The sequence below is a fragment of the Podarcis tiliguerta genome (assembly GCF_965153285.1).
Source record: "Podarcis tiliguerta genome assembly, chromosome: 2".
NCBI lineage: Eukaryota > Metazoa > Chordata > Lepidosauria > Squamata > Lacertidae > Podarcis > Podarcis tiliguerta.
The window spans coordinates 19578182-19603747 of NC_139535.1; the positions used below are offsets into that span (position 1 = coordinate 19578182).

At 50.5% G+C, this 25566-nt stretch overlaps 1 protein-coding gene across 6 annotated transcripts in view; it reads left to right on the plus strand.

Moving 5' to 3' along the window:
• BRPF1 (bromodomain and PHD finger containing 1) overlaps positions 1–25566 on the plus strand; it is a 43218-nt gene that overhangs the window by 368 nt on the left and 17284 nt on the right. For 2 of the 6 annotated variants that reach the window (XM_083424688.1, XM_083424691.1), the window contains exons 2-5: positions 4646–4744; positions 16129–16739; positions 20062–21018; positions 25281–25479. In XM_083424688.1, the coding sequence (XP_083280814.1) occupies positions 16144–16739; positions 20062–21018; positions 25281–25479 (1752 nt within the window). In that variant the 5' untranslated portion in view covers positions 4646–4744; positions 16129–16143. Of the gene's footprint in view, positions 1–4645; positions 4745–11922; positions 12111–16128; positions 16740–20061; positions 21019–25280; positions 25480–25566 lie in introns of those variants that run through there. The other 4 variants (XM_083424690.1, XM_083424689.1, XM_083424687.1 and 1 more) reach the window with 4 other exon arrangements.

Consider the following 25566-nt stretch of genomic DNA (forward strand, 5'->3'; position numbering starts at 1 on the left):
CATGACCCCATGGACCAGAGCATGCCAGGCACTCCTGTCTTCCACTGCCTCCTGCAGTTTGGTCAGACTCATGCTGGTAGCTTCGAGAACACTGTCCAACCATCTCGTCCTCTGTCGTCCCCTTCTCCTTGTGCCCTCCATCTTTCCCAACATCAGGGTCTTTTCCAGGGAGTCTTCTCTTCTCATGAGGTGGCCAAAGTATTGGAGCCTCAGCTTCAGGATCTGACCTTCCAGTAACCACTCAGGGCTGATTTCCTTAAGAATGGATACATTTGATCTTCTTGCAGTCCATGGGACTCTCAAGAGTCTCCTTCAGCACCATATTTCAAAAGCATCAATTCTTCGGCGATCAGTCTTCTTTATGGTCCAGCTCTCACTTCCATACATCACTACTGGGAAAACCATGGCTTTAACTATACGGACCTTTGTTGGCAAGCCTTTAACTAAATAGGACTAACTTCTGAGTAGGCCTTCATAGGATTGTACTATTAGTATATTTGTAATAAATAATCGGCAATGTCTCCTAAATCTTCGCGTATGTAAATAAACAGGGGTGCACAGCTATACACACATAGGCTGGCGGTCGGCTTGTTGTCTAATCTAGGTTGACTGGGCCTCACCTCTTAGCAACTACGACCTGGTTTGCACATAACAGTAAACCCTGGTTTAAATCAACTTTAGTGAGTGAGTCTTACATGTGAATCCAGGCCAGTATCTCAACTATGGTTTATTCATTATAGTTTGTTAAGGAAAATAAGAATCAATGAAATGTAGAATTGGAGGGACCACTAGGACCATCTAATCCAACCCCTTGCAATGCAGAAATCTTTTACCCAACATGGGCTTGAACTCAAAACCCTGGAATTCAGAGTCTCAAGCTCTACCAACTGAGCTATCTCAGAAGCTTGTTGTTGCCTTGCTTGATCTCAGCTATGGGTTTATATGTGAACCTGGACTATGTCACACCAGGCAAATATGGTTTTATGCTTCCTGTGACACGGGAGGACAACTCACATTTCAGATTCTCAGGATGGCCCCATTCTGTGGACATGGTTCCTTAACCATGATCATTCCTAAGAACAGATCCCAGAAGCAAGAACAGTCCTGCAGCAACATCAAGAGTGACAAAACAACCGTGGGCTTCCTGCTTGCTAGCTCCCTGAAGCCATCTGGCTGAGCTCTGAAGAAACAGGAAGCTGGAGTAGATGGGCCTTTTGGTCTGTTGCAGGAGGGCTGTTCTTATGTTCCTACATAATGGAGGCATAAGCATTTGTCAAAAGAATGAGTTGACCAGTGAAGACGAACTCTAGGGGGAGAGAGCCATCCCTTTGTCAAGCGAAATACTCCACTCAGAAGAGTATTTTCAGCGACCAATCTCAAGTCCTCAGCCTTTGGGTCAAGATATGCTCGAAATGGTAAATAAACAGCTTGCCTCAGCTCACAGCCTCCACCATGGCTTTATTAAAAAACATCATGTAATAATTATAGATTCTTTCCTTAAGGTTCTGTGATTAATGGGAGTAATTGACTCACTAAGAGGCCCCTGATGTAACAGCAGGCTCCAAGACTAGGCAGCTCAAATGAAGATCAGGTTGTTTTTCCTACTTTTGCTGACATGGAAATAGGAAGATTCTTCTTATTTTTTTTGCAGCACTTGAGTGACGATACAAGATTTTATTACCTTTTTTTCCCTTAGGAACATAGGAAGCTGCTTTCTTCTGAGTCAGGTCACCATTGGTCCAGCAATTACCTACGTGGTTTGGCTCCAGGTCTCCGAGATTTCAGACAGGGGAATGCCAATCACTGAACCTGGAGGCCACTTTTGCCCCCCCCCCCCCAGTGGCGTAGCGTGGGTTGTCAGCACCCGGGGCAAGGCAAGTCATTTGCGCCCCCTAACCCGTGGATTTGCGCCCCCTAACCCGTGGATTTGCGCCCCCTAACCCTAACCCCCAGATGTTGCGCCCGGTGCGGCCGGCCCCCCCTGCACCCCCCACACTACGCCACTGCCCCCCCCCCCATGTATACAAAACATGAAATCACCACCCATTATCAGATCCCCAATTAACACACTGTCAGGAAACAACAACAGACTCTGCTGCAAACAAAATAAGAGCCTACTGGATCAGGCCAATCTTAGCACAGCATCCTGTTGTCACAGTTGTCACCCAGGTCCCTGTAGGAAACCCTCTCCCCTCCTGTGGTTTCCAGCAACTGGCATTCAGACGCATCGCAGCCCAAGACCAATGAGGCAGAGCATAGTCATCATGGCTAGTAGCCATTGATAGCTTCCCGGCCCCGCCCCCGAATTTGTCCATTCCTCTCTTAAAGGTAAAGGGACCCCTGACCATTAGGTCCAGTCATGGCCGACTCTGGGGTTGTGGCGCTCATCTTGCTTTATTGGCCAATGGAGCCGACGTACAGCTTCCGGGGTCATGTGGCCAGCATGACTAAGCCGCTTCTGGCAAACCAGAGCAACGCACAGAAACACCGTTTACCTTCCCGCCGGAGCAGTACTTGCACTTTGACGTGCTTTCAAACTGCTAGGTTGGCAGGAGCAGGGACTGAGCAACGAGCGGGGATTCGAACCGCCCACCTTCTGATCCTAGGCTCTGTGGTTTAACCCACAGAGCCACCCGCATCCCTCTCTTAGTCACTGGCTCCTTTGGGAGCAGGTCCCGTGGTTCAGTTACGTGCTGCTGAAATGTAAACAAAATATAAACTTTCCCCCAAGGCCAAAGATGCCTCGTGTCACAATCAGTAATTTATGAATAATAATAATAATAATTTATTATTTATACCCCGCCCATCCTGCTGGGTTTCCCCAGCCACTCTGGGTGGCTTCCAAACAAATATTAAAAACAATACAGCATCAGACATTAAAAACTAACCTAAACAGTTGTCTTTTAAAAGTAAAATAGTTGTTTATTGCCTTGACATCTGCTGGGAGGGCGTTCTACAGGGCAGGTGCCACTACCGAGAAGGCCCTCTGCCTGGTTCCCTGTAACCTCACTTCTCACAGCGAGGGAACTGCCAGAAGAAGGCCCTCGGAGCTGGATGATGGGGGTGGAGATGCTCCTTCAGGTATACTGGACTTCAGATACCGTATTTTTCGCCCTATAGGATGCACTCTTCCCCCTCCAAAAATGAAGGGGAAACGTGTGTGCGTCCTATGGGGCGAATGCAGGCTTTCGCTGAAGCCTGAAGCACCGAATCCTGCGCACAGACCCCTCTCACTCTCCAGGCTTCAGGAAGCTATCCGCAAGCCGTGGGAGAGCTTGCCTGCACCCAGAAGCTTGGGGCGCGCTGAGCTCAGCACACCCCAGGCTTCGGGCTTCGCTCAGCTCTCCACTAACCGTGGGAGAGCTGCGCGAAGTCGCACAGCTCTCCCATGGCTTGCGGACAGCAGCCTGTTCTGGGGGCTGGGGTCGGAGGAAGCTCGGCCCCAGCCCTGCACCTGGGGGGGAAATAATTTTTTTCCCTTTATTTCCCCCCCCCCAAAAAAAACTAGGTGCGCCCTATGGGCCGGTGCGCCCTAGGGGGCGAAAAATACGGTATATTGGACCGAGGCTGTTTAGAGCTTTAAAGGTTAGCACCAACACTTTGAATTGTGCTCGGAAACGTACTGGGAGCCAATGAAGATCCAGTTAAAATGTCTTGGCGGCCACTCCCAGTCACCAGCCTAGCTGCCACATTCTGGAAGCAGCCTAAGCAAACAAAAATTATTTATTGGGCAGCAGACAGCCCATGAATTTATATGAATTATATGGATTTGTGTAAAAGTGTACAAAAGACATAAAGGAACAAAACTGGGTTTCTTTCTAGTGATTTTTTTACTGGTTAGTTTCTTTGTGGCGTGTTGATTGCATGACCTTTAAATATTTTGGTGGGACTTTGCAGGGTGTGTTCTGCTTAGTTTAGCTATGTTTTGGCTAGAGACAGTTCTTTATCATTTTAATTAAATTTTCTGTTTTATAATTTAGAATACTCCTTTAAACAACCTTAAAATATCAGTGACTTCCCTTCTTCTCTTTCCATGGTTCATTTTGCATATCATAAATCCCTGCATATTTTACATAAACTACAGTTCTTACCCGATACGGATAGTTTGGACTAAATGAGCCCAGAATATTTAGAATACCCTCTAACAGAAGTGGCTTTAGAAAGGAGTAGGTATGTTCATGTCCCGCACTGAAGCAGCAAGGCTGAATGACAAGGCCTCATCCAACACCATGATTCTACAAAAGGGTGACGCTGTGGGTTAAACCACAGAGCCTAGGACTTGCCGATCAGAAGGTCGGCGGTTCGAATCCCCGCGACGGGGTGAGCTCCTGCTGCTCTGTCCCTGCTCCTGCCAACCTAGCAGTCCGAAAGCACGTCAAAAGTGCAAGTAGATAAATAGGTACCACTCCGGCAGGAAGGTAAACGGTGTTACCATGCGCTGCTCTGGTTCGCCAGAAGAGGCTTGGTCATGCTGGCCACATGACCCGGAAACTGTACGCCGGCTCCCTCGGCCAATAAAGCGAGATGAGTGCCGCAACCCCAGAGTCAGTCACGACTGGACCTAATGGTCAGGGGTCTCTTTACTTTTGCTGTCGATGACCACTACCCATGTGAATAATAATCTTTCACCTGTGTCGGTTTTTAGACTGCAAGCTCCTCAGGGCAGGGACCTATCTTCGTGTAATCTGGCAAGTGAATGGACACCAATACCACTATATACAGAGCCAGAAATGGAGTATCTGAGGTAAGCTGCCTCTGATTTCAAGATAGGAGGGACTAACACCAGAGGGTTGGGTGGTTTCATCAGCCTCAGTGGTGATGAGAGCGAGCACTGAGCTCATTGGACTTTCTTGCTAATCTCCTACCAGATTCCATGATTATTCACATTTTCTTTATCCCCTGGATTTTGTTCACTCAACAGCTTGAGGCAGAGAAAGATCCCGTGGTTCCTGGCTACCAATATTTATTTTTATTTTGTTTATTGCATCCTGCATCTCAGAGGAATAATCTTCCACCCTCATTACATCACTTGTGTCAAAGGGTTGTTTCTTTTGAAGTTGCTGTTTTAAATCTCAGATGTGCAGCTTCTTTGGCTTGCGGTCTCTCTCTAGAGAAAGACAAGATTATAATGAAAAGCTGGCAGCTGGCAACAGAGGTACATCTGCTACCTTTTCCATCAAGGAGAGGCCCTCTCCCGCTTGAGGCCCTAGCAGCAAATGCACCCAGGGTTAGCTGGTGTCACAGCGCCACCTCTCGGCCATTTTACTTTCGGCAGTTGCTTAGGTTTAAAAATCAGAATCTGTTTTTTTATTTTTTAAGGAATACGTGTTCCTGTTTTTATGGGCCTGGGATTGTTTAATGCCTTTAAATTTGCCCCTTAAAAGCTCTTAATTGCCATTTCATGTTCACGGGGATTGAATAGTAGTGAAAGGTCAGCTCACCGCCTCTCCTGGTATGCCCCACGGAGGACCTTAAGGTCCATAAATAGCAACACCCTAGAGGTCCCGGGCCCTAAGGAAGTCAGATTAGCCTCAGCCAGAACCAGGGCCTTTTCAACACTGGCTCCGGCATGGTGGAACGCTCTGTCTCATGAGACCAGGGCCCTGCAGGATCTGATTTCTTTCCGCAGGGCCTGTAAGACAGAGTTGTTCCGCCTGGCCTTTGGCTTGGAATCAACTTGATCCCCTTCCCCTCTTTCCTTTTCCTTTCTGTGATGGAACTCCTATTTGGGGACTTTCGTGGCTTTTTTCTGGCCCACGTAGGACCAGTCTGGATAGTTGGCCTTGGTGAAGATTTGACGTTTTCATCCCCAAAAAGTTTTTGATTTGAGTTTCTACTGAAATGAGGCTGCATTTTAATGTTGTATTTTAATCTTGTTTTTAAGTTGTATTTTAATGAATTGTTTATATACCTGGCGTTAGCCGCCCTGGGCCTGGTCGTGGCTGGGGAGGGCGGGGTATAAATAAATTTTATATTATTATTATATACCCAATGGTTCACTACACTCTGGAGGCAAGCGCCTTGTCAGGAGGTCCCCTGCAAAATGTGGGAATGAGGCCTTTAGTGTTGCTGCACAGCAGCCTTTGGAATCCCCTTCTCCTGATTCTTAGGCAGGCCTAGTCTCTGCTATATTTTCAGCACTTCCACTTTCAAACAGGCTTTCAAGTTGGGAATAGTGGAAGTCTGATTTTACAAACCTTTCAATTAGTTGAAGGGGCTGTCTATCTAAAGTTCCAGAAATTTGTGGAAGAGATGCTAACCGCTGCTTGTAAACTGTTAATAACTGGGGGGGAACGGGACAATCTCCTTTGTTAGAAGAACTAAAAAGAAGTATATGAAATAGGTTACTTTTGGGGGGGCCTCCCCCAATACATCACACATACATCACAGGGGGGCGTCTAAAACAGAATCCTGAGTGTGTTGTTTTTTTCCTGTCTGCCATTTACCTGATTGCATTATCTGGGTTTTGGGCACTCTTTTGTTATTATAACTACTTAATTCCTGAATCCAGGTCACAGGCTCACCCTGTTCACACCTTAAATGTGCCCTTATGGCAGGATTTGTGAGCACAGAGACAATGGGGAGATTTCCCATTTCCACCGACCTTGCAGAGAAATATTTGAGGTCATTTTTGGAGAGAGAAAATGGTTTCAGGACTTTTCTATGGGTTTCAGACATGTGGTTTACGTATTTGTATGTGTTTGCTTGGTACATTTATGAACATCTATTATATATATCCCCTTCATGGATCACTGCCTTGCCGTGGCGAAGGGGCTTGAATAACTCAGAGAAGCTATGAGCTATGCTGTGCAGGGCCACCCAAGATGGACAGGTCATAGTGGAGAGTTTTGACCAAACATGATCCACCTGGAGCAGGAACCGGCAAGCCTCTCCAGTATCCCTGCCAAGAAAACTCCACGGACAAAGGCAACAGGCATATAAAAGTTATGACGCTGGAAGATGAGCCCCTCAGGTCGGAAGGCGTCCAACGTGCTACTGAGGAAGAGCGGAGGACAAGTACAAGTAGATTCAAAGCTGATGAAACGGCTGGGCCAAAGCCGAAAGGACGTTCAGTTGCGGATATGCCTGGAAGCGAAAGGAAAGTTCAATGCTGTAAAGAAAAATATTGCATAGGAATCTGGAATGTAAGAACCATGAACCTTGGTAAGTTGGATGTGGTCAAAAATGAGATGGCAAGAATAAATATTGACATCCTGGGCATCAGTGAACTAAAATGGACAGGAATGGGCGAATTCAGATTGGATGACCATCATATCTATTACTGTGGGCAAGAATCCCGTAAAAGAAATGGAGTGGCCCTCATAGTCAACAAAAGAGTGGTGAAGGCTGTAATGGGATGCAATCTCAAAAATGATAGAATGATCTCGATACGAATCCAAGGCAGACCTTTTAACATCACAGTAATCCAAGTTTATGCACCAACCACTGGTGCTGAAGAAACTGAAACTGACCAATTCTATGAAGACTTACAACACCTTATAGAAATGACACCAAATAAGGCTGTTCTTCTCATTATAGGGGACTGGAATGCTAAAGTAGGGAGTCAAGAGATAAAAGGAACAACTGGCAAGTTTGGCCTTGGAGATCAAAACGAAGCAGGGCAAAGGCTAATAGAGTTCTGCCAAGAGAACAAGCTGGTCATCACAAACACGCTTTTCCAACAACACAAGAGACGACTCTACACATGGATATCACCAGATGGGCAGCATCGAAATCAGATTGATTATATACTCTGCAGCCAAAGATGGAGAAGCTCTATACAGTCAGCAAAAACAAGACCTGGAGCTGACTGTGGCTCAGATCATCAGCTTCTTATAGCAAAATTCAAGCTTAAACTGAAGAAAGTAGGAAAAACCACTGGGCCGGTAAGATACAATCTAAGTCAAATCCCTTATGAATACACAGTGGAAGTGAGGAACAGGTTTAAGGATTTAGATTTGGTGGACAGAGTGCCTGAAGAACTATGGATAGAGGCTCGAAACATTATACAGGAGGCAGCAACTAAAACCATCCCAATGAAAAGGAAATGCAAGAAAGCAAAGTGGCTGTCCAACGAGGCCTTACAAATAGTGGGGGAGAGAAGGCAAGCAAAATGCGAGGGAGATAGTGAAAGATACAGGAAATTGAATGCAGAGTTCCAAAAAATAGCAAGGAGAGACAAGAAAGCCTTCTTAAACGAGCAGTGCAAAGAAATAGAGGAAAACAATAGAATGGGAAAAACCAGAGATCTGTTCAAGAAAATTGGAGATATGAAAGGAACATTTTGTACAAAGATTACCATAATAAAAGACAAAAGTGGAAAGGACCTAACAGAAGCAGAAGACATCAAGAAGAGGTGGCAAGAATACACAGAGGAACTATACCAGAAAGAAATGGATGTCCCGTACACCCCAGGTAGTGTGGTTGCTGACCTTGAGCCAGACATCCTGGAGAGTGAAGTCAAATGGGCCTTAGAAAGTACTGCTAATAACAAGGCCAGTGGAAGTGATGATATTCCAGCTGAACTATTTAAAATTTTAAACGATGATGCTGTTAAGGTGCTACACTCAATATGCCAGCAAATTTGGAAAACTCAGCAGTGGCCAGAAGATTGGAGAAGATCAGTCTACATCCCAATCCCAAAGAAGGGCAGTGCCAAAGAATGCTCCAACTACCGCACAATTGCACTCATTTCACACGCTAGCAAGGTTATGCTTAAAATTCTACAATGCAGGCTTAAGCAGTATGTGGACCAAGAACTCCCAGAAGTGCAAGCTGGATTTAGAAGAGGCAGAGGAACCAGAGACCAAATTGCAAACATGCGCTGGATTATGGAGAAAGCTAGAGAGTTTCAGAAAGACATCTACTTCTGCTTCATTGACTATGCAAAAGCCTTTGACTGTGTCGACCACAGCAAACTATGGCAAGTTCTTAAAGAAATGGGAGTGCCTGATCACCTCATCTGTCTCCTGAGAAATCTCTATGTGGGACAAGAAGATACAGTTAGAACTGGATATGGAACAACTGATTGGCTCAAAATTGGGAAAAGAGTACGGCAAGGCTGTATATTGTCTCCCTGCTTATTTAATCTATATGCAGAATTCATCATGCAAAAGGCTGGGCTGGATGAATCCCAAGCCGGAATTAAGATCGCCGGAAGAATTATCAACAACCTCAGATATGCAGATGACACAACCTTGATGGCAGAAAGTGAGGAGGAATTAAAGAACCTTTTAATGAGGGTGAAAGAGGAGAGCGCAAAATATGGTCTGAAGATCAACATCAAAAAAACGAAGATCATGGCCACCGGGCCCATCACTTCCTAGCAAATAGAAGGGGAAGAAATGGAGGCAGTGAGAGATTTTACTTTCTTGGGCTCCATGATCACTGCAGATGGTGACAGCAGTCACAAAATTAAAAGACGCCTGCTCCTTGGGAGAAAGGCGATGGCAAACCTAGACAGCATCTTAAAAAGCAGAAACATCACCTTGCCAACAAAGGTCCGTATAGTTAAAGCCATGGTTTTCCCAGTAGTGATGTATGGAAGTGAGAGCTGGACCATAAAGAAGGCTGATCGCTGAAGAATTGATGCTTTTGAATTATGGTGCTGGAGGAGACTCTTGAGAGTCCCATGGACTGCAAGAAGATCAAACGCATCCATTCTTAAGGAAATTAGTCCTGAGCGCTCACTGGAAGGACAGATCCTGAAGCTGAGGCTCCAATACTTTGGCCACCTTATGAGAAGAGAAGACTCCCTGGAAAAGACCCTGATGTTGGGAAAGATGGAGGGTACAAGGAGAAGGGGACGACAGAGGACGAGATGGTTGGAGAGTGTTCTCGAAGCTACAAACATGAGTCTGACAAAACTGCGGGAGGCAGTGGAAGACAGGAGTGCCTGGCGTGCTCTGGTCCATGGGGTCACGAAGACTCGGACATGACTAAACGACTAAACAACAACAACAACATTATATATATATAAGACCTTAAAATTCTTATAAGACCTATCAGGGATTGTGACTCTCAGGTGGGAAAAGTTTCCCCATCCCTGCTATAAAACTCACTTGGGAAGAATGCTGTGTACCATTTACTCTGCACTGCGTTCACTGCACTCCCACTGCTGGTTTGGGAAGCATACAGCAACAGTCATTTTGAGAAATGTCGCATTTTGATGCACACCCCCCAAAAAAACCCCCAGCTTCCTTCCTTCTCTCGTAAACTGTGGATAGATCCACATTGGAAGATTCAGGCCAGACAAAAGAAAGTACTTATCACACAATGCACAGTGAAACTATGGACCCACAGAATGCAGTGATGGCCACCCATTTGGAAGGCTTTAAAAAAAAGAAATAGATAAATTCATGGAGAGCAGGCTCTCAGTGGCCTCAGAAGCGTTTCTGGTACCAGTTGTTGGAAACTGTAGGAAGGGTAAATTTTTTGTGTGCTCAGGTCCTGCTTGTAGGTTTTCACAGGCATCTGGGTGCAGGCCTTTTGTTGAAGGGGCAGGCCTTTTTTATTGGGGGAGGAGAGAACCTTAGTTTGCTATGTATTTTATTGATTTGGGGGCTGCTCTTCTCTGCACCAGGGACGTGGGTGGCGCTGTGGGTTAAACCACAGAGCCTAGGACTTGCCAATTAGAAGGTTGGCAGTTCGAATCCCCGCGACAGGGTGAGCTCCCGTTGTTCGGTCCCAGCTCCTGCCCACCTAGCAGTTTGAAAGCATGCCAGTGCAAGTAGATAAATAGGTACCACTCCGGCGGGAAGGTAAACGGCGTTTCCGTGCGCTGCTCTGGTTTGCCAGAAGCGGCTTAGTCATGCTGGCCACATGACCTGGAAGCTGTACGCCGGCTCCCTCGGCCAATAAAGCGAGATGCGCACCGCAACGACTGGACCTAATGGTCAGGGGTCCCTTTACCTTTACCTCTCTGCACCTCCTTGGCTACACCCATGTCTGCGTGGCCACGGTGAGAACAGGATGCTAGACTACATATGGACCGCAGGCCTGATCCAGGAAGCCTTTCTTATGTTCTTATGATCCAGACTAAGAAAAAAAACGACCTGGCTGCATTTTAAGCTAGCGATAGGGCCTACTTCTGCACACTCTATGAGAACTGAACCTAGTTTCATATGTTGCCTCTGCCAGCACCTGCATGAATACCAGCGTAACAGTCACCTTTCTTGCAAAGCAGCACTCGGGAACTTGTGGTCTTCCCATGATGGCAGGCTGGGCAACTGCAGTTCCCTAGATGTTGCTGGACTTCAGCTCCAGCCGGCATGGCCAGTGACGGAAGTTGCAGCCCAGCAACCCCTGTTTCCTTATCCCTGCTCAAAAGCAATGATGGTCAGCACCAGCAATATTATTATTGTCGTCGAAAGCGACATTTGCTATTGTTACACATCCGTGTTACACATCCGTGAATGAATGGCCACTACCTTCCAGGCCTCTCGTTTTATAATTTCCCTTTAGAGCCTCAGCAGCACCTCTCCTCTCTTTCCCTGGGGAACGCTGTCAAGAGAGAGAGGGGGCTCCACTCCCCAGCTCCCTACTCTTGCCTGGACGCTCTGGGAGTTGGGGTGGGATGGGGTGGGGGTGTAAGAAAGTCCCAGTCCAAACACCCGTGGCACGGAAACGGGGCTCCCCCTCCTCCTCCTCCCGGAGCTGGACCGGAGAGGGACCCAGGCGTCCTGAGCGGGAGACCCCCTCAACGCTCCCCCCCCCTTCACTCTCGACGACAGCACAGCCTTGACATTGGCGGCAGCAGATTCGCCCACGGCCGCCGGCCGGGAAGTCTGACCTTGCAAATTGGAAGAAGACGGTGGTGGTGGGGAAACGTGTGTGGCGAGACAGGGGGGAAAACTGGGGGGGTGGAATCGGCAGGTGCCCCCCACATACACAAACACGAGCCTGGTGGCGAAAGTGCGGTTGCCAAGGAGCGGCTTTACCCAGCGGGGCTTCCCCGCGCAGGAGCTGCTGCTGCTGCCGCCGCCGCCGCCGGAGCCTCCTCCTCCTTCTCCATTGTCCGGGCCGGGCCGGGCTGGGCCCATGGGCCCTGCCGCCACGAGAGCCGCCCAGCAGCCGCCCAGACGCGGGCGGGGGGCCTGAGGCCGAGCGCGGTGAGAGAGCCTGCGGGCGGGGAAGGGGAGGGGAGCGGGGAGCGGCGAGGGGAAGCCGCCCGGCGGGCGGGCTGGCGGGCGGGCGGGTTTCTCCCGCGGAAACAGCGAGGAAACGGGGGCTGCCGCTGCTTCTGCGTGGGTCTGTGTGCGCCTTGCAAAGGGGGGAGAAGGCGGCGGGCAAAGCATTGCCGGGCAGGCTGGCATTTCCTCCGATATTCCCCCCCACCGCTCCTGCCCCGCCAACCCCCAAGCTGTCTTCTTCTCCTGCCCCACATCCGACCCACACTTCCCCCCCACACCTCCGATGCATGCAGGAAATGCGCGCGCGTGGGAATGAGAGAGAGAGAGCACGCTCTTGACAGCCCCTCTTCCTCCCATTGCAGGGCCCCCCAAGGGTGATGGGTTTGCTGTGAGCCGCCCTGAGTTATACGGGCGAAGGGCGGTCTACAAATCCAGCACATCAGAATAATAATAATAATAATAATAATAATAATAATAGGAGCAGCGTTGTTGTCCAGCAACATCTAGGGAGGGCAGCAGCTGTCCCTCTCTTTAGCGCCCACTGGGACAATGTGCCCCACAGCAGGGGATGTGGAGTGCGGACTTCTCTGGGTCCTCCCCCCCCCACCAGCACTATGAAGATAGAGAGAGAGAACTTGACAGCTGCTTTGCCCAGGTTGCCCCCTCCCATGACAGCTGCTGCCCTGCTGTTGGGGGAGGTGGGGTGGGGTTTGCATGAACCACGGCACGAGTCTGCTCTTTTGCCCTGCCCACCTATGCTGGAAGGTGCCACAAAGGTAAAGAAGGCCCACGGAGCGAAAGGTGGGTAGCCTGATGGCCGCCACCCGTTGCCCTCCTGGTACACCGCAGGGTTACTTGGGCAAAGGTGGTGGCATACTGGGTTGGCGTCTTTCTCTGCCTTCTCTGCTACCCACTTATTCTCCTGTGCTCTCTCTGTGGCAGAGGGTGCCTTGGAGATAGGGAAGCTGGTGTGTGATGGGAGCAGCTTCACGGCCACCTGCCCTCCCTCGTTCTTCTCCCATAGTTATGGTTCTCCTCATAGCTGCTGGCACAGCGTGGGATGAGAGAGGTAATGTAAGGTTTGCAGTGTGTAAAGCAGGGTCAAGCCTCTCTATCTGCTTGCCTATCCTTTCTGTGCTAATTCTTCTTCCTTGCTCCAAGCAGAGGATGCCGCAGGTGAGAAAGGCAATGTGGGAAGTTATCAGGGCCAAAAGGTGTGGCGGGCTGATTGGCGCCCTTCAGCGTTCTCTTTCAGCCCTTTTCTCTTTATTCCTGGTGCTACAACAACAACACATGCACAAACAAACACAGAGTGTACCACTAAAGGGAAAAGAGCAGTTGGGGGATATTGTTTTTGTTTGCACATTTTTGTGTTTTTACATTGTAAATTGTGATCTTCGGATGGAGGGCGGTATAGAAATGTAGTAAACAACAACAGGTGCAAAGAGTTGTTGGAGGCTGCACACACAGGCAAAGCTTGGGATTTTCATTCCTAGTACTGTCTGATTCCTGTTGTAGAAAGGAAGTCAATGCAGCTTGGGTTGCCTGACACCTTTCCCATTAATTTTCATTTCCTCTCCAGCTTGGGGACACCATGGCACGACAGAGGCAATGTGTGAGAGACAGCCTGAGCAAGAAGTGGCAAGTGACAGGCATTCTTCCGCTTCCCTTTTGGGTGTTGCTATCAGTTGCACAACTGTGGGTAGTATTAAGTCGAGGGCCATTCCATGTTGCTAGTCAGACTTTCCTTGTCTTAGTTGTCATTCTCTGCTGCTAGGCAAAGGTAAAGGGACCCCTGACCATTAGGTCCAGTCGTGACCGACTCTGGGGTTGTGGCGCTCATCTCGCTTTATTGGCCGAGGGAGCCGGCGTACAGCTTCTGGGTCATGTGGCCAGCATGACTAAGCCGCTTCTGGTGAACCAGAGCAGCACATGGAAACGCTGTTTACCTTCCCGCCAGAGCGGTACCTATTTATCTACTTGCACTTGGATGTGCTTTCGAACTGCTAGGTTGGCAGGAGCAGGGACCGAGCAACGGGAGCTCACCCCGTCGTGAGGATTCGAACTGCCGACCTTCTGATTGGCAAGCCCTAGGCTCTGTGGTTTAACCCACAGCGCCACCCTGCAGCTAGTTTACATTAAAAGCCGGGGTGAACAAAAGCCTTCCGCTGGTGCTGAAAAGGAAGAGCATTCTACATTGTGGTGCTTTGCCATCTACCTCACTTCAGAGTGGGCCTTGGAAGGGGGATATGTTCATGGGGAGAAAAAGGTAGCCCTTTAGATACCTGGCTATTCAGAGCTTTAAAGCTGAGAAGCAGAAATGGATTGGGGCTGGTTGAGTTGTTTCAGAACTTCTGATACATGTTCCATTCTGCCAGTTGCAGTTAACATTCTAAGCCACTGTACTTCATCCCAGCTGAAATTCCAGAGTAGTCTTCAAGGGCAGTCCAGCATATAACACATTTCAGTAGCCCACATGGGATGTTACCAGAGCCTGGATAACTGTGGCCCAGCTTGTCTCTTATGCAGCTGCGGGGTAGTGGGAGGATACCATGAGTAATTTGGTTAATGCTAATATTCTCAAACTCTTTCCCTTCCCCGCCACTGCCAGGCTCCTGCTGCTTTAAAATTTAGTGGTAGCAGCGTGCTTAGCAAAGAACAGAAAATACAAGTGAGAAGGATCCCTGTCTAGAGGGCTTACGGTCTGCTCTGGATGGAGTGGAGAGTGAAGACAGGAACGGATAAAGGGGTAAAAATGGCTTTGAATGTTGCAGGACATCACAGGTGTGAACAGTGGCGTAGCGTGGGTTGTCAGCACCCGGGGCAAGGCAAGTAATTTGCGCCCCCCCCCCGCTGCACTGTCCCTCCCCCAGATAGTCCCTCGCTCTCTCTCCGCACCGTACCGCACGCCTGGCACCCTCCCCTCCACAGTGGGCGGCGACCCGGCGGCTCGGATCGGATTCGCACAGCCAGCACTGCAGTGAGAGAGAGTGAGTGAGCCAGGTAGGGGCAGAGAGCTGCGAGTGCGAGCGCCCCCCCCCCAGATGTTGCGCCCGGTGCTGCCGGCCCCCCCTGCACCCCCCACGCTACGCCACTGGATGTGAAGGCCACAAAAAACAAAATACGAAGGGAAGGAAACTGGCCCCATGCCTTAGAAATAGAAATGAACACAACAGAGACTTGCTACATGGTTGTGGCTTATTGGTGCAGCCAATTGGTGGTATTTTTGGAGCTGCGTGCCTTACCTTTGCAGTTTAGCACGCCAAGCACTGTTAGATGTCCCCTGCCGACAATGCTATATTAGTTGACTCTGTGAGGCTGCCATACAGGGAAGTCAGCCAGCAAGGAAGTGAAGAAGTTCAGGAAAAGCTTTGCTGAAAAAATGGGCTTTGAGGAGTAATTTGTAGGAGGAACGGAGAACAGCTAGACCAGGAATGAGAACCTCAAGGCTCTCCAAATGTTAGACTACAGCTCCTTTCAGCTGCAGCCAGCATGGCCATCTGCCAGGGGATGATAGGAGTTGTAGTCCGGCAACACCTCGAGGGCCACAGAACCTGTTCTGCTCCCTGCGCAACCAGCAGAAATTCCTTAGATGGGCAGCATCAGGCAGGGTGAGTAGAATAACATCCCACGTCCCTAGTGCCCAGATGGCTGCTGCCCACATTTTTCCTTGCATGATTTGGCAACACCCCAGGAGAAAGAGGACGAGGTGTAATACCTGGTTAGGGAAAAGAAGCAGTACAGTTCTGTGCAAAATTTTGCACAACAGTCTCTGATGTGGTTGTCACGTTCCCAGTCTGCCTCTGGGAATTGGCTGGTCCCTGTGTGCATTTTGTGCTAGATCCGTCTGGGAGTGGAGCAGGTCCTGTTACGACGTGCTAGAAGCCTGTTTGCGAAGCTCCTCCCGGCACAGGCGTTTTGGGTCGTATCCGTTGGTAGGTATCCGGGTGATTCGCCAGCCCTGACCTCTCCGCTCTTGGTTCCCCCTTCCCTACAGAGCTAAGCAGGCGCCATGGGGGTGGACTTTGACGTGAAGACGTTCTGCCACAACCTGCGGGCCACCAAGCCGCCGTACGAGTGCCCGGTGGACACCTGCCGCAAGATCTACAAGAGCTACAGCGGCATTGAGTACCACCTCTACCACTACGACCATGACAACCCCCCGCCCCCGCAGAGCGCCCCTCTGCGCAAGCACAAGAAGAAGGGCCGGCACGGCCGGGCGGCCAACAAGCAGTCGCCCAGCCCCTCCGAGACCTCGCAGTCGCCGGGCCGAGAGGTCATGACCTACGCGCAGGCCCAGCGCATGGTGGAAGTGGACCTGCACGGCCGCGTGCACCGCATCAGCATCTTCGACAACCTGGACGTGGTGTCGGAGGACGACGAGGCGCCCGAGGAGGTCCCAGAGAACAACAGCAACAAGGAGAACACGGAGACGCCCTCCGTGGCCCCCAAAGCTGGCAAGCATAAGAATAAGGAGAAGCGAAAGGACTCCAACCATCACCACCACAGTGCCTCGGCGGGCAACATGCCCAAGCTCCCAGAGGCCGTGTACCGGGAACTGGACCAGGACACGCCTGACGCCCCTCCTCGCCCCTCCTCGTATTACAGGTACCACCTGTGGGTTGGGGGCACCCTGTGGAGCTGTGGTTCGGAGGGCTTTGCAGGGTCGTGGTTGGGTTTTGATTGCGTCCCATGTAAGCAACTTAAGAGATTCTTCTTCTTATATTATGTGGTATGTTGTTAGCATCCATCGAGAGACAATGGAGTTCGCCTCCTGGGGCAAAGTCAAACCACTGGATTATAGGACTGGGCAATATCTGGTTTTTCAGAATCGTGGTATATCACCCCCTAAACATCGTGATATACCAACCTATCACAATGTCTGAAATAAGGGTGGAGCTATGTACAGGCATCGTCCGGCTTCACCGTTTCCCCCACATTGTGATTTTTTCACAGCACACACACACACACACATCATGATTTGCAATATGTTGTGCTAGGTTAAAAAACCTATGGAACCGATATCACGATATGGACTTGTTTTGGGCAATGTATCGATATATCACCCAGCCCTGCCGGAGAATCACAGCGCCTGCTGTAGCTGTGGAGAGTGGTAACTCGTAGCTGCTACCTCCCGTGTTGTTTTTGCTACATTAACAGCACTGAAGTGACCTCCCTGGGGCAGCAGCCTGGGCAGTGGGTGGGGAGGTCCTGGGCTGCCCAGCCTCACTGATCTGGTCCAAAGAAAAGCAGAGCAGTCCGTTCGGCACCAGCGTGGCTGCAGGAGTTGCAGTTCTATGTAAGGAGGTGTACAAGGTGCCATCCAACCGCCTTAGGGACTCCACTCAGGATTTGTGTGGGTTTACTCCATGGGTAGGCAAACTAAAGCTCGGGGGCCGGATCCAGCCCAATCGCCTTCTCAGTCCAGCCCTCAGACAGTCCGGCAATCAGCTTGTTTTTACATGAGTAGAATGTGTCCTTTTATTTAAAATGCATCTCTGGGTTATTTGTGGGGCGTAGGAATTCATTCATTCCTCCCCCCTTCAAAATAGAGTCTGGCCCCCCACAAGGTCTGAGGGGCAGTGGACTGGCCCCCTGCTGAAAAAGTTTGCTGGCCCCTGGTTTACTCCTTTGCCTTTTCTTCTCCTGATGGTATCCTGCAAGGCAGTGTTTGTTTAGGATCAGAGTTTTCCTTCTCCTAGATAGGCTAGGTGCCCCCTTAAGTGGTATGCAATACAGTGGTGCCCCGCAAGACAAATGCCTCGCAAGATGGAAAACCTGCTAGACGAAAGGGTTTTCCGTTTTTCAATGCACTTCGCAGGACAAATTTCCTATGGGCTTGCTTCGCAAGATGAAAATGTCTTGCGATTCTTGCGATTTTTTTTCGCTCCCCACCCCCTTTTTCTAAGGCACTAAGCTGCTAATAGCCTTTTAGCAGCTAATCCGCTAATCCCTTAAGCCTTTAATAGCCGCTAATAGCCACTAAACCGCTAATCCGCTAATAGGGTTGCTTCGCAAGACGAAAAAACCACTAGACGAAGAGACTCGCGGAACGGATTCTTTTTGTCTTGCGAGGCACCACTGGATTATTAATCATCTCCATCCAAGCTGAGGTCCTCAAATGGGGAGGAGAGCACTTTAAGGAGGTGCTGCTGAGCATTTCTCAGGGGGCCTCTGCACTTCCCTCTCGGAGGGCATCACCTGGCTGAGCCTTGCTGCAGCTTGGAGACCGAGGCAGCCTGTGTCCCTTGGGCAAAGGAAGAGTTCTTCCCTTCCTAACAGGAGCGAGGGGTTGCACCTTGGGAGGAGAATCTGGAACGGCAGTATTCCTACCCGGTGGTCACAGAATCCCCTGGCATCAGGGGGCAGGGTAAAAAAAAAGTGCTCTTGTCTGGAGGGACGCCTTAACTCCCCAACACCACCTTCCTACCCCTGACTTTTGAGAGGTACATTATGCTGAAGTTGGAAGACTTTGTCTGATTGCAGCAGTGTTTCGCCCAGTCCGGTTCACTCACCTGTAAGTAGTGTGGCGTCTTGCACGAAAGGATTTTCACAGAGTGACGTGATAGGTTTCTCCCCGCACTCCCCAGGTCAAAGAAAAACAAGAGCTTGGATGGCTGTGACCAGAATTCTCAGTGTAGAGGAAGAGGGATGGCATGCAGAGCTCCTGCTGGTACTCAGCTAATTCTGCCAGGAAGAGAAGCAGCCAGTCGTGGCTCAGTCAGTAGAGCAGGAGACTCTTAATCTCAGGGTTGTGGGTTCGAGGCCCACATTGAGGAAAAGATTCCTGCATTGCAAGGGGCTGGCCTAGATGACCCTTGTGGTCCCTTCCAACCCCAGAATTCTCTACGTAAAATGGTGCAGGTGAACAAATGATAAGTGACTCTACAGGTGGAACAAACTGGCAACACTTAGTATTAGGCTGCCAGTCAAAATCTGTCCTGTTGTGCTCCTGCTTTCAGGCTTAGGGGTAACAGGTCTCCCTCTGTAGGTCAAAGCAACCAAACCTTAATGTTTTTTTAAACAGACTGTGTAGCTTCAGAACTGGGCCAGATGCAGGTCAACACCATAGCTGTCAACCTTCCCTTTTTTTGCGGGAAGTTCCCTTATCCCAGCACTGTTTCCCGCTGCTATCCCAGATTGTTAGATATCCCGTAGACTGTTCCCGGGACAGGTGAGGCTGTTGATCCCTTATTTTCGAGGCTGCTGATCCCTTATTTTCAAATCTGAAAGTTGACAGCTATGGTCAACACACAAGTTGCAGAGTTAGGCAGTGTAGTTTGTTCTTGATTCGAGAAAACCGCACACAGCTCAGCGACACATCCCGACAGGACTTGCCCCTACAGAGCAGTTGCCAGGACCAATGGTCAACTTCTTTACCCCATCTAAGTCTCCTCCCTCTGCCAGACCTTTCCCAAGCAACCTCAAACTATGTTGGGGCACCTGCAAAAACTCTTCCGCCCTATGCATCGCCCTGTGTGTCCTTGGAGACAACAAGGGAGAGGAGCTCGTTGCAGCAGGAGAGACAGATTCCCGGGATTCTCCTGCAGCCTCTTGTTCCCTCTGTGCTTCAGCCTCTGAGTCTGAGCTGCTCCCTGTCACAGGCTCTCCTTGCTCACTAAAGCCTGTTGCTTCTTCAGCATCCAACCATTCCTCCCTCCCATTTTCCCTCGGACCTCTCCTCAGTGTGCCACTACTAATCCCCAGGCTTGGAGCCTTCCTCCTCTGGGGCTTCCCTTGGGGGGTGGGTCTCCTAGCTGGTGCCTCCCGCTGCTCCTCGTCATCTTGCCATCCCTGACATCTAGCACATAAAGGGCAGGCCTGGGTGGATAGATGCAAGTAACAGCCAACAACCCTATAGTCGCTTTTCTCAGTTGTAAAGGTCACCGAGCCGTGTGCTTTTGTCCCTTTCCTTCCCCGCTCGCCCCAGATACATTGAGAAGTCGGCCGAGGAGCTGGACGAGGAGGTCGAGTATGACATGGACGAGGAGGATTACATCTGGCTGGACATTATGAACGAGCGCCGGAAGACGGAGGGCGTGAGCCCCATCCCCCAGGAGATCTTTGAGTACCTGATGGACCGGCTGGAGAAGGAGTCCTACTTTGAGAGCCACAACAAGGGGGACCCCAACGCCTTGGTAGACGAGGACGCCGTCTGCTGCATCTGCAACGACGGCGAGTGCCAGAACAGCAACGTCATCCTCTTCTGCGACATGTGCAACCTGGCCGTGCACCAGGAGTGCTACGGCGTCCCCTACATCCCCGAAGGCCAGTGGCTGTGCCGCCGCTGCCTGCAGTCCCCCTCCCGGGCCGTGGACTGCGCCCTGTGCCCCAACAAAGGGGGCGCTTTCAAGCAGACGGACGACGGGCGCTGGGCCCACGTGGTGTGCGCCCTCTGGATCCCGGAGGTGTGCTTCGCCAACACGGTCTTCCTGGAGCCCATCGACAGCATCGAGCACATCCCGCCCGCCCGCTGGAAGCTGACCTGCTACATCTGCAAGCAGCGAGGCTCGGGCGCCTGCATCCAGTGCCACAAGGCCAACTGCTACACCGCCTTCCACGTCACCTGCGCCCAGCAGGCCGGGCTCTACATGAAAATGGAGCCCGTCCGCGAGACGGGGGCCAACGGGACCTCCTTCAGCGTCCGCAAGACGGCCTACTGCGACATCCACACGCCGCCCGGCTCCATGCGGCGCCTGCCCGCCCTCTCGCATAGCGAGGGGGAGGAGGAGGAGGAGGAGGAGGAGGACGGGAAAGGCTGGAGCTCGGAGAAAGTCAAGAAGGCCAAGGCCAAGTCCCGGATTAAGATGAAGAAGGCCAGGAAGATCCTGGCCGAGAAGAGAGCGGCTGCGCCGGTGGTCTCAGTGCCCTGCATTCCTCCCCACAGGTAGGGCACCCTCTCTCCCCACCCCCAAGCCGCTCGTCCCACAACCTTAATAAGACGGAATCATGAAGTGGCGAAGTTGTGGCCTGGGTTACTTGGGGCTTTGCAGGCCGGTCTGTATGGCCCAGGCAAAAAAAAATCCCTGGATTTTTATTATTTTTTATTACAGTGGTGCCCCGCAAGACGAATGCCTCGCAAGACGGAAAACCCGCAAGACGAAAGGGTTTTCCGTCTGCAGAGGCGCTTCGCAAGACGAATTTCCCTATGGGCTTGCTTCGCAAGACGAAAATTGACGAAAAATTTTGAGGTTTTTTTTCCCTCCAAAACCCCTTTTTCTGAATCGCTAAGCTGCTAAAAGCATTTTAGCAGCAAAACCGCTAATCCCTTAAGCCTTAAAAAGCCGTTTTTAGCCCTTAAAGTGCCAATAGCGCTAATAGCGCTAATCCGTCAATGGGCTTGCTTCGCAAGACGAAAAAACCGCAAGACGAAAAGACTCGCGGAACGGATTCTTTTCGTCTTGCGAGGCACCACTGTATTTGTATATTTGCCCTATACCTGTAGATCTCAGGGCGGTTCGCTGCATAAAAGTACAATATAAAAAAAACACAAAATACATAATAAAGTAAGAACAGGAGCAAACCAATTGTACCCCGCCCGTTTAAAGGGGCATCAGATGTCAATTTGGGGCGCCTAATCCAGAGGCCTGCTATGTGCAAACTGTCTTGGGCCGCATCCACTTGAGACAAAAACATGTTGGGTGCTTGTGAAAGGGCTGCTTTTTTATTTACTACGTTTGCAGTTCATCTACGTTCAAGGTAGCGTTTTAGCCTCTGAATAACCAGTGGGATAATCTCCAGAGAGGCTGGCCTGTCCAAGGTTGCTGGGCAAGCTCCACAGCTGATCAGGGGCTTAAACTGGGCTTTTCTGAGACCCTGCATACATTTCTGGACTCCGGCTCCCATCGTCCCTGACCATTGGCCATGCCGGCTGTTGGGAATTGGAGTCCGGCTTTATCTGGAGGGCCACAGATTCCCCATTTGATTCTCAAGCTACTGCGCACGTGTCTCTGCACGAGGGTGCAAGTTATTTTATTTTATTTTTTACCATCATGGGAGTTATGTTCAGTAAGTTTGCATGTGACTGTTCAAGATTTAATTTTTAAAAATAATTTAGTATATATATATATATTTCTGCTAAAGGAGAAGCACTTTGGGACTAAGTGGAGAACGGCTACTGTTAATGTTGCCATGGACAAACATTTCAGGAGTTAGGGGCTGCGCTTTTTTTCTGGGGATACTCAAGGGTACCTTATTTTTCTTTTAAAAAATAACACTGTTTAGGGGGGTGTATTTTATCCATTTTACAAAAATTGATATACTGCTCCGCCATCATGAAACCCCTGATCGGATTACTATCAATAAAACAACAATTTAAAAACATTTTAGAAACTGTCCGTAAACAGCACCCCATTTTTTAAGCAGTAAGGTGGTCTCCTGTTTCTTCCTTCCTTTTCAACTGCTCTCTCTGTGAGTACAGAATTATTATTATTATTATTATTATTATTATTATTTGTTATTTATACCCCGCCCATCTGGCAGAGTTTCCCCAGCCACTCTGGGCGGCTTCCAGTCAAATGTTAAAAACAATACAGCATAAAGTATTAAAAACTTCCCTAAACAGGGCTGCTTTCAGATGTCTTTAAAAGAGAAGATAGCTGCTTATTTCCTTCACATCTGAAGGGAGGGCGTTCCACAGGGCGGGTGCCACCACCGAGAAGGCCCCCTGTCTGGTTCCCTGTAACCTCACTTCTCGCAATGAGGGAACCACCAGAAGGCCCTCAGCGCTGGATCTCAGTGTCCGGGCAGAACGATGGGGGTGGAGATGCTCCTTCAGGTATACCGGGCTGAGGCCGTTTAGGGCTTTAAAGGTCAGCACCAACACTTTGAATTGTGCGCGGAAACGTACAGAAGATTTTTTTATGGCCAAAGAAACTGTTCACCCAACGGTTTGACGACAAGGTCAGGCAGGACTCCATTCTGTGTTCCTTCGGAACCCCGCTTTTGAATTTGTCTCACCTCTGTGGGCAAAACGGCGGCAGCAAATTACACCAGGCTGAACGTTGCTTTCGCTGCATGGTGAAAAATGCTCTCCTGCTGGACGGCGGTTCTGCGATCCTGTCCGTTGGGAGCAGGAAACAAGCCCGGCAGTGGTGGGTGTTTCCTCTACTGTGTGTCACCACATCCCCATGGGGAAGCCTTCCCCTTGTTGCTTTGCTTGTGGGTTTCTCAAGAGTTACATGGCCGGCTGCGGCTGTTAACAGAACGCCGGTCTCGATGGATGCCAGTCTGTTTTGCCGACAAGACAAATCTTTAATTTGTCGCTGCATACTTCTCGAGCACCTTTTCCAGTGTACAAAATGCTTTAAAAAATGCAGAATTCCATCCCACCACAGCTAATGAAACCAGCCTTGTAGCAAAGGCAAATTGCCCACAGATCTGTACCTTAAGGTCCTTGGAGGATAAGGCTGTCAGTAGCTACAAATCTTACTGGCTAGATTCTCCCTTCAGGTTCAGAAGCAACACGCTTCTGAGTCCCAGTTGCACCAGCAGCTAAGAAAGCTGTTGCCGTCATGTTCTGCTTTGCAGGCTTCCCGTAAGAAGGCCAAATGTGGTGTCGTGGCTGGGGTGTTTGACTAGGAGCTGGGAGGTAAAGGTAAAGGGACCCCTGACCATTAGGTCCAGTTGCGGACGACTCTGGGGTTGCGGCGCTCATCATCTTTTATTGGCTGAGGGAGCTGACGTACAGCTTCCAAGTCATGTGGCCAGCATGACTAAGCCGCTTCTGGCGAACCAGAGCAGCGCATGGAAACGCCGTTTACCTTACCACCGGAGCGGTACCTATTGATCTACTTGCACTTTGACGTGCTTTCGAACTGTTAGGTGGGCAGGAGCAGGGACCGAGCAACGGGAGCTCACCCCGTCGCGGGGATTCGAACCGCCGACCTTCTGATCGGCTCTGTGGTTTAACCCACAGCGCCACCTGCGTCCCTAGGAGCTGGGAGACCAGGGTTCAAATCCCTACTTGGCCGTGAAGTCCGCTGGGTGGCCAATCACAGCCTCTCAGCCTAACTTAACTCATAGGGTTGATGCGAGGATAAAATGGGGAGGCAGAGAACACCTGTGCCCCCTTGAGCTCTGTGGAGAGGAAAGGTGAGATATAAATGTCATAATCAATCAATCAATAGAATAACATTACTATTTTCCAGGGCAGGGGCTCCCAGCGGTTCTGTTGCTGCAGCCACCAGCCACTCGTCTTCCTGACTGCAGAGAAGTGCTCTTGTCCCATGCAGGGGCGAAGAGGCAAGTGGCAGCTGTGGCTCGGGGTTAAGCAGAGAGACAGTGAATTGGCAGCTTAGGAGAGATTTGAGGCCAGGTCAGATCTAAAAAGTTGTCCATTAAATCTCAATCATCCCAGGTGCATCCTGGTGCTTTAGTTGGCTGTGTGATGTATTTCGGAAAAGGCGTTCCAACCCACCAGATTCTTGATTTTTTCACTCTCAGACCAACGATGGGATGCCAAGCGGGCTATTTTAGCCAAGGAAATTCCATGGAGAAAGTTGGTGGGTGGATATTGCCCCCTGTTCAGGATCTAACCGGGTGCCACATCCAGGCTGCCACTGGCTTGGGCAAACCAAATTTAGCCTCATCCTTGACCCAGCTCAGGGGTGCGGGACTTTTGGCTGTCCAGATATTTTGCAGGACTACAGCTCCCATCAGCCATCATAGTTGATGGCGACAGATGATGGGAACTTGTAGTCCAGCAGCGTCAGGAATACCAAGGTTCCCCTGCTCGTGACCTTGCTCTTTGGCGGCCCTTCCTCTGGTCTCCTAGCGGCGCACAGATGGACGACTTATGAAGCAGGGCAGAGTGAAAAGGCCACTGCAGAACTCTCATTCACCAGCAACGTAGCAAGAATAACATTAGCGCCACGTCTCTGACGTTTGTGGTTGACGAAAGTGGTGGGAAAGGCTGAGAGCTAGCAACACGGCCGAGGCTGCTCCACGACCTTCCAGTTGCGTAGGAGATTTGAACCCAGGTTTTCTTTTCCCCCCGTCTCCAAACCCCGCTGTTGGTGTGTTCTGCAATACAGTAGCGCCGCTTAACCATTTTCCTTAGGCCTGTGGTACAGGCGGAACCGCTGTGCCTCCCTGGCCTTGCGAGGCGACCGCTTGACCCTCCCCGCTCCACCCCGTCTCCCCCTGCAGGCTGAGTAAGATCACCAACCGCTTGACCCTCCAGAGGAAGAGCCAGTTCATGCAGAGATTGCACAGCTACTGGACCCTGAAGAGGCAGTCCCGCAACGGAGTGCCCTTGCTGCGCCGGCTCCAAACGCACCTGCAGTCACATAGGAACTGCGAGCCCGGGAGGCCGGCCCCTCCTCCTCCCGTGTCCAAGGCTGAGCAGGTAGGTCTTCCCTCGAGGTTGGGGGCCGGGGGGAACGTGTGGGGAGGGGGGAAGAGCGGGGCGTGACTGCCAGGTGCCTGCAGGGCC